Here is an 8,544-nt window from a genome sequence, read left to right on the forward strand (position 1 = left end):
TTCAGCCCTATTTCAAAATCAATTTTAGTTAGGAGATAATAATGGCAGGTGGAGATGTAGGGACTTACTCATTGTTTTCAAAAAGCATTCCACTCCTCTAATACTTGAAGAGATAGAAAAAGCCTCCTGAGATAAGTGTAATCCAAATAATGTTTTTTTTTCATTCTTCTCCTCCAAAAAGAGCACCAGAAACAGGTTAGCAAACCTCAGTATTCTAAAAGTCCTTACAGTCTCTTCCTGCACGAATGAAAATGGCAGCTGCAAATGCAGATCCAGCGACACTAATTGAATGGCAATTTCTAAACGTTCAGTTCCCTCCTACGAAAATAAAATAAAGCAGTAGTAAACAGAGCTTTTTGAGATGGTTACATTTGCCAGCTGTTTGACTGGGAACGGAAAGATATGCAAGAATTTGCAAGTCATCCATGTCGTGACCTACGTTAATTTTGATCAATTCTGTGATTATTTTTCAAGTCTTTGGTGTAGTTCTTCCTTGAAGCATTTTGTGGCTGAAATGCTACAATTGTTGCTTTTGTCAAATGAGAAGAGAAAAGATTGCAAAATGTTGTTGTTTCTGAACTGTTCCTGAGAAACTCCTGACTCCTTAACACCTCTAAAAACTTTTCCATTCCTTAGACAGAAGATAAAATTTGTCACCAGAATTGTCACTAAGGTGACTTGAGCTCATGTTTTACTTGAGAATTAGAGGTAAGGTCAGTTGGAGACAGCTCAGGTAGTACAGCTTGTTTGCATTCGGTCAGCTACCTGTTTCCTTTAAACTGTCATCTGAGGAAGGGCTTTTTGTCAGCCACCTACTTATTTTCTGTGAAATTTTTGATAACGGTTTTTCTTTTGGGCAATGAACGACAAAAAAGCCACCTTTTGTTTTTTGAAATGGACTCATTTCTCAACTTTTCACTTCAGTTCCCTTTTTCCCCTCCTTTTCTCTGGGGAATTGTTCCATCAGCTCAAAATACCACTCCCGGTGCTGTGATTGTGATTGCCAATAGACTACCACAGTCATTGGCTTCTTTTATTGGAAACATCCCTGCCTGAAAACTGTTTTCTTGATGAGCTAGCACAGTCTAATGTGGAAAGAAAAGTGTAAATAAATGTGTACTGGCTAGGTAATAGAAAGCGTGATGACAGGTTCAGTTACTGACAGGAGTAACAATTTTGGTGGTATAAATGTGTCAAAATACTTAGCTGCTTAGAAATAGCAATTCTGAAATGAAGCATTAGTAAAAACCTTCAAACGTGTAAATATGGAGAACTAGCATCGCTTTCCGATTACTGAATTAATTTTTGTTTTGGTTTAATTTCAGTAAAATATGAAAGAATCAAATTCTTGGTAATTGCATTGAAGAGTTCTGTGGAAGTCTATGCATGGGCACCAAAGCCATACCACAAATTTATGGCCTTTAAGGTAACAGTATATTTCAGCCATCTGTTGGGTTTTCACATATTGAGTTACAGTTGCCCCTTTTACAAAAGTGGTGTGACGGACGTTTTGTCACGGCTGTGGTCCAGCTTCTTTGGTAAATCTGCCTTGAATTTCTTACATTTTCAGTTACGGATGAGGGAGGGTTGGCTCTGAGAGGCATTGTATTTAGAATGCTGAATTGCAACCATGCATAAATGAATGTTCAAAATGACACAAAATCACAGCAGTTTGTATCCTTGCTATAAATAAAACATGAAGCCAAGAGAAGCGAGCTGAGTCTAAGCATCTTCATGTGAGCAGAAGATGTCATTAGATTATGTTCAGCTTTGTTATCTTTTGAATACAGCAAGAATGAATTTAGCTGCCTCGGTGTAATTACCAAACTGATTTGCAGACAATCAGTTACTGCCGGTTGTGCAGATTGAAGTAAATGCTCCAGGAGTATCAAATTGCTCTCGCGAAAGTTCAAGGTGATTCTTACTGAAAACAAACAGACGACAGAAGTAAACCCCAGGGAATAGAGTGTGTAATATTACATGATTGAAATGCAGCAGGGTGCTGAGCAATCTCTCCTTGTCTGTGGAAGATGTTAGCCTCTAACTGCTCTGGTGGATGGAGCAAAGGCCTACTGGAGGAGTAGACTAATCAATTGTGCATTAACAACATGCTTTTATAAAACCTGTCGAGATTCTAAACAGGAAAATAAATCTCACTGATTGTTTTCTTGCAGTCATTTGGTGAATTGGTACATAAGCCATTGCTGGTGGATCTAACTGTAGAAGAGGGTCAGAGACTAAAAGTCATTTATGGCTCCTGTGCTGGCTTCCATGCTGTTGATGTGGATTCGGGATCAGTCTACGATATTTATCTACCAACACATGTAAGAGTTCTTCCTGGGGTGGGGGAGTTTCTTTCCTTCTGGTTTTCCCCTCCCTCCTTTTTCTCAGATGAAAAATGTGCCAGGCTGTCCCTGTGCAAAGTGGGAGCGGGTGGAGGGGGACAAACAAATGTGGCTTAGAGCCTTGGGCCTTGTCCTGTGTCCTGTCCTCAGGGTCATTGTATCTCCTTGCCTGGGAGCTGCCTGCTCAGATCTGGGTTTCAGGGTAGGTAGATGGTTAGGTCAGGATAGGTAGATGGCTGAGTGCATAGCACATAGTCAGCTGCAGGGAAGGTGGCAGTATGAGTTATATGACTGCCTTCTGATAATACTCAGCAGGCTTGGCAAAGGCCATGTGGCTTCATCTCTTGCCGTGGAAATGGGCACTCCTGCCGAGAAGTTCATCTTTCCTGTTTTCAGATGTCTGCCTTAAGATGAAAGAATTCATTCCCCAGAGTTTTCTAATTATCTGCTGTTGCTGTGTAGGGTGTCTAAGTTGAAGGGAGAGCTAGCACTTCTGGTGTGCATCCTTGATCTGCTATCGGACAAAAATCAGAATTCACCTAGGCCTTTCCCCCACCACGGGCTCTTCAGTATTAAAATAAAAAAAAAACCAACAACAACTTTGTCTTCATTTCTGTCTCTTTAGATCCAGAGCAGTATCCAACCTCACGCAATCATAATTCTCCCAAATACGGATGGAATGGAGCTACTGGTCTGCTATGAGGATGAAGGAGTTTATGTAAACACATATGGAAGGATCACCAAGGATGTGGTTCTGCAATGGGGAGAAATGCCAACGTCAGTTGGTAAGTGCCCAGAGAGTCAAATGTAATATGCTGTGAGAAAGTGGGAGTGCATGTGGGCAGAAAGAAAATGCATCAGGTTTGACCTCAGATTCAGAAGCAGTGATGCTGTGATATTGCTGAAAAACAGCTGTGCAAAGTTCGGAGGAATCATGTGAATCCATTTCATGTTGAGTTTTTTAGAACAAGATCCAAGGAAACTTGTGGACTTCAGGAATAAAAAACTCCTTTATTATACAACATGATCTTTCCAGTCCATTACAGAATTTTTCCTAGACAGCAACAAAATTAGAAAAACCATTAACTATAAAGATGTGTAAGGTGACACACGGGATATTATTACAGGTTGATGACAGTCTATCTGATTTGATGGATTTACTCTAATTCATCTGCAGATTGCTTATCTATCTTTGCATGAAAGTGTTGGTATAGCCTGTTGGTATAGGTGCTCTTGCTGCCTATGCTGCCTTATTTCAGTGCTGAGCGTGGCATGGGCTGTGGTTACACCTTTGTTTTGTTGTGCGAACACATTGAGTTTGCTTGTTTTGGAATGGATGCATGGACCAGTAGTTACTGCTCAGGTTACTGCTGCTGTGAGAGCAACATGGGAGAAGGAAATTTAAAAAGTTTTATGCGTGGCATGTTCACTCTGCTGCATTTAACTCTTGACTAGATCTGAAAGCAAGCATATTCTATCAACTGGCAAATTGTAGAGCCCTGGGGACTGAAGTGGCTGTGAAGTAAATGGCACAGAGGCAGTTGATACCGTCAGAATATCTCATCTGACAATTCTGATAAAATGTTTGGCTCAGTTATCACTAGTGACATATGTAAAAATATTCTGGCACAACGGCACATGTGTTGGTATAGACATGTGTTGTACCGTAGCAGATAATTTGGCTTAATTTCACTGAAAATTAATGTGAAAAAAAGATAACATAAATGGGGAAGTATTATGAAATTAAATCTTTTTAAATTTTCCTTGTTAAGATCTGTTGTGCTTCTTTTTATTTTTTTCTGTTCAGTATGCATACAAATCAGAGGCAACAGCTTATTCTTCACTAAGTTCCCATATGTTATTTTTGGCAGCATTCTTAAGACTATCCATCAAATTTCTTTCTGAATATACCTTTTCATAATGCTGCTGCCTTTCTCCTTCATTCAGTTTTTAATGCTACCAGGAACAGATTTTTTCCTCATGCCAGTACTAATCTGTTTTCCCCAGTGATACCCTGAGGAATAAATGCTCGTTTTTAATTTATTTGTGTGTGAAGGAAAGCAGAAGGACAAATAATAGTACTTCCACTTGGAGAGCTTAATATGAACCTTTTTTAAAATATGCAGAGTACTTGTCAGGCCAGCTGGCTTTTTTGGGAAGGAAAGCAGATTTTTGAAGCATTATTCCTATTAAAGGCGGCTAGCAGGGGTTTTTTTTCCTTCTTTTTTCCTAATTTTTCCATTCTGTCTCTTTTTCTTTTGCCAACAAACTCCTTCAAAGCAAGGAATTGACACTGTAAGACACTGAAATGGTTCTGGGGATGTTCCGGAGCGGATAGGCTTTGTCTGTTTCAACTTTGGGTTCTGTTTTTTCCTTGTCGACACCTAATTAACCTGTATCGTTGCCAAACTTGGGAGGAAAAATCTTTGTAAAACTCAGCGTTCCTTCCATTAATTGGAAAGCTTCTGTTGTGTCATGTGTGCTCAGGCACAAAATACATTACTAACATGGACAGCTCGTGTGGTAATAAAAGGAAAAAAAAGGATATTTGGGGGGCAGTGCTGTGAAAATGCTGACGGCTGAAATAGCACTCTGAGCATTTGTGTGTTTTTACGGTGTGCACAGGCAAGTCATTGTTAATTACAGTGTTTAAATATATTCCCCTGCTTTTTTAAAAAGTTACTCTGTGTTGCCCTCTACCTGTGCTAACCGGCTGTGTTGTACTGTGTTTTTTTCTCCGCAGCATATATTCGATCCAATCAGATTATGGGCTGGGGAGAAAAAGCGATCGAAATACGCTCGGTAGAAACTGGACACTTGGACGGTGTGTTCATGCACAAAAGGGCACAAAGACTCAAGTTCTTATGTGAACGTAATGACAAGGTATAATCCACCCCCACCCCTGTTTCTTGCCGAGATGATAAACGTGTACTTTAAGCTGGTGCTTGCAGTGAGTTGGCCCCAACCAGCAGCCAAACACTCCTTTCTCACGTGGAATGGGGAGAAAATAAAAGGAGTGTGAAAGGACTTATGGATCAAGATAAAGACAGCTTAATAAGGAAAGCAAAAGCTTGGCTGTGCAAGCCAAGCGTAATAAGGAATTCGTCAGTTTCTTCCCATTACAATGATGTCCTCATTCCTCCTCCTTTCTGCCAACTTTTCTTGCCAAGCATGCTTTCCCATACAGTATGGGATATCTCTTTGGTCATTTGGGGTCCACCATCCACGTGTTGCCCTCTCCCAGTCTTTGGGGGTAAGGGGCCTGGTAAGAAAGCCTTGATGCTGTGCGAGCACTGTTTGTCAGCAGCCAAAACACCAGTGTGTTAGCAGTGCTCTTTTAGCCATGAGTGCAAAGCTCAGTACCGTATAGGATGCAGTGAACAAAGTCAGCTGCATCTCAGCCAGACCCAGTACTGAGCTTTACAGAACTGTAATGGCACTGTAGATGTCACAGGCAGCAAATACAAAGGAAAATCTCTGCTTCCTTACCTTTTTTCTTTTCTTCACAGGTTTTCTTTGCCTCCGTACGGTCAGGTGGAAGCAGTCAAGTATATTTCATGACCCTTGGCAGGACTTCTCTTCTGAGCTGGTAGAAGCAGTGGGCTTTGGCAAGGAATTGCTGACATCCAGAGTCTGAGATCTTCATAACTCGGAATTATTTTCAACTGGAGTACAGACCTGCACTAATGCAGCACTCTGTGTAAATGTGTGTGCAGGCATCACTGGTGTTAGGTTTCTTTTTGTTTTTCAACTGAGGCTGCGAGGCAGCTGGTGCTGTAAAGATATTGCCATCAGGTGCTACAGTGTCTTTGAGGTTTGGGATCATGCTAGAAAGCTACAGGTCTTTTTTTGCCTTCAGCTCCAGGATTCCTAGGCTTTGAAGGACTCTGTTTGTTAGTGTTAAAACAGAGGGGGGGAAAAAAAGGAAAACAAAACAGATTTACCATGAACATGCTGTTGAGTGGACAGGAGGCAGGCAAGAGAAGGTGAGAAGTGGTGTAGAGAGTCAGAAAGGCTGAAACAGAAGGGCAGATCTAGTCTATCTAGTAATGTTAACAATGTATTTAATTGACATTTCTTTTTTTGTAATGTGACAATATGTGGACGAAGAGGAAGGTGCAGGTTTTAAGAAGTTAATATTTATAAAATGTGAAAGATGCAGTGACTAGGATGGAGAACTTCTTGGGGACAGGGAGGGTGGGATGGGGTCAGGGTGGAATTCTTGTTTTTTTTTGTTTCTGCAGTTTCCTTTTGGCCTGGCCAATAACTTTAGTCATTTTCTGTGTACCAGATATTGCCTGAAACATGTGCAGATGGTTAAAAAAGGAAAAAAGGAAAAAAAAAAAAGGAAAAAAAAACAGAAAAAAAAAGAGAAAAAAAGTTCATTTTCTATAATGATTCTGTGTTAGGCCAGAACTTGGTTATGTCACAGTATTAGCACTGCCTCAGTTAAAGGTTTAATTTTTGTTTAAACCTAGAAGTGCAACAACAGTTTTACCACAGTCTGCACACGCAGAACTAAAAAAAAAAAAAAAAAAAAAAAGAAAAAAAAGAAATAAAATCCAAACTACATATGTTTATTTTTTGTGCCTACCTCATTGTTTTTAATGCGTAAAAGAAAAGAGGTGGTTTAGTTTATACATTTTTAGATGAAAACCATTAATGTCTAATTTAATCTTAATACCAAAACTACCAGATTGAAAGGTTTCTGACTGTTATCGTGTAGCAAGTTTCAGCAGGAGGAGAGAGTGGGCCGTTGGGGCAATAGTGGTAGCGTTATGGCAGTGAGACACTGATTATTGTAATTTGCTGACTAAATTTGGAAAGCAGGCGTTTTTCTAAACCAGTTTCATCCTTAATAGAAGTCTGAATTTAGCCTAAAACCGGAGGTTTCACTCTTCTAACATGTGGGCTTAGCAACAGGCAGGTAAATAACTAGGCTAGTTCTATAAACTGTTAAATGTTGTAGGAAACATTTTGGGGCGGTGATGTTTTTCTTTTTTAAGAATGCAATGCACTAAAACTCTTTTAAGAATGTAGTTAATACTGCTTATTCATAAAAACAACGTATACTTGTGTTTAGATGTAAGATCCCAGCTCTGGCTTTTTTCTTTCTTTTTTTTTTTTTTTTTTTTTTTTTAAGTCAGTTTTATTTTATTAATAAGTTCTGACATTTGTAATAAATGTCTTGAGAGTAATAATTTGTTTAATGGCTACATGTTCATTACTTGAGAAAACCTTGAGTGTATAATAATCTGTTGGTGATGTAATAATGCACAGTGTCATGATTCAGCCATTTTTATTTTCGTTTTGTTTTTTAATTATTATTATTATTATTATTATTCCTTTGGTGGGGTACTTTGTCGACAGCTGCCTTAAGCTGTTCATTCAGTGAACAGGCTCTCAGTGTTCCGTGGGCTTTGTCTTCTGCTACGTTGAACTTTCTCTCCTGGCATGGCAGGTAGGGCTTTTCCAGCACGTGTGCTCCAGCCAGCCGGCGCCCAGCCACGAGCACGAGCTGTGCGGAGCTGAGACTCAGCCAACTTTCTTTTGATATCAATCCGACTGCTGTAAATCCTTCAAACCCAAGCAGCGTTTCTGCTGAAGGCTCCTTCGAACGTCACAGGCAGTGTAAGAGTGAGTGGTAGATGCGTACCACGAGTGCACGTACACACACCCACACACCCCACACACCAAAAGAGTTAAAACTCAAGAAAGCCTTACGTGTGCTGGCAGAGGAGTACGTAGAAATATTTTTTTTAACCGTGTGACTTTTGGATAGCGTTGAAGGTGAAGGATGTGTTCTTTCTATGCCTGGCGCGGTCAGCCAGAGGAACGATGAACCTTTTGTACTCTCATGAACTAAAGGGGACTCGAGAAGCAACGCGGGTGTAATCACACATCGGCCCTGTAGTGTAGCTTACCCCAGCTGATTTGACCCAATGTCAGTCTGCGTGATTTAACTCTTCCAGCGCTCTGTGCTCCAAAATCAATGTAGTCCTTGAAAGCTGATGCTGTTCTCCCAGAGGAAGATGCTCCTGTGCTGTTAGGGATTCCCGGGTCACGGATGCACGCTGTTGGCGTTGGGAGGCGCCCGGTGGGAAGCTCCCTCTGTCTTTGTCTCCATAGAAGTGCCAGGACAGCAACATGGCAAGGTAAACCCAGTATTACAAAACCACTACGTATACAGACATCGAAC

At 40.6% G+C, this 8,544-nt stretch overlaps 1 protein-coding gene across 7 annotated transcripts in view; it reads left to right on the plus strand.

The window, feature by feature from the left end:
• Positions 1-6,906, plus strand: part of MAP4K4 (mitogen-activated protein kinase kinase kinase kinase 4) — a 155,435-nt gene extending 148,529 nt beyond the window's left edge. For all 7 annotated transcript variants that reach the window (XM_048934368.1, XM_048934369.1, XM_048934371.1 and 4 more), the window contains 5 exons: positions 1,326-1,426; positions 2,175-2,324; positions 2,971-3,130; positions 5,089-5,228; positions 5,855-6,906. In XM_048934368.1, coding sequence (XP_048790325.1) covers positions 1,326-1,426; positions 2,175-2,324; positions 2,971-3,130; positions 5,089-5,228; positions 5,855-5,938 — 635 coding nt within the window. In that variant the 3' untranslated portion in view covers positions 5,939-6,906. The remainder of the gene's footprint in view (positions 1-1,325; positions 1,427-2,174; positions 2,325-2,970; positions 3,131-5,088; positions 5,229-5,854) is intronic.
• The last annotated feature ends 1,638 nt before the right edge of the window (positions 6,907-8,544 follow it).

This window comes from Lagopus muta, chromosome 1 (genome assembly GCF_023343835.1).
Source record: "Lagopus muta isolate bLagMut1 chromosome 1, bLagMut1 primary, whole genome shotgun sequence".
Lineage (NCBI taxonomy): Eukaryota > Metazoa > Chordata > Aves > Galliformes > Phasianidae > Lagopus > Lagopus muta.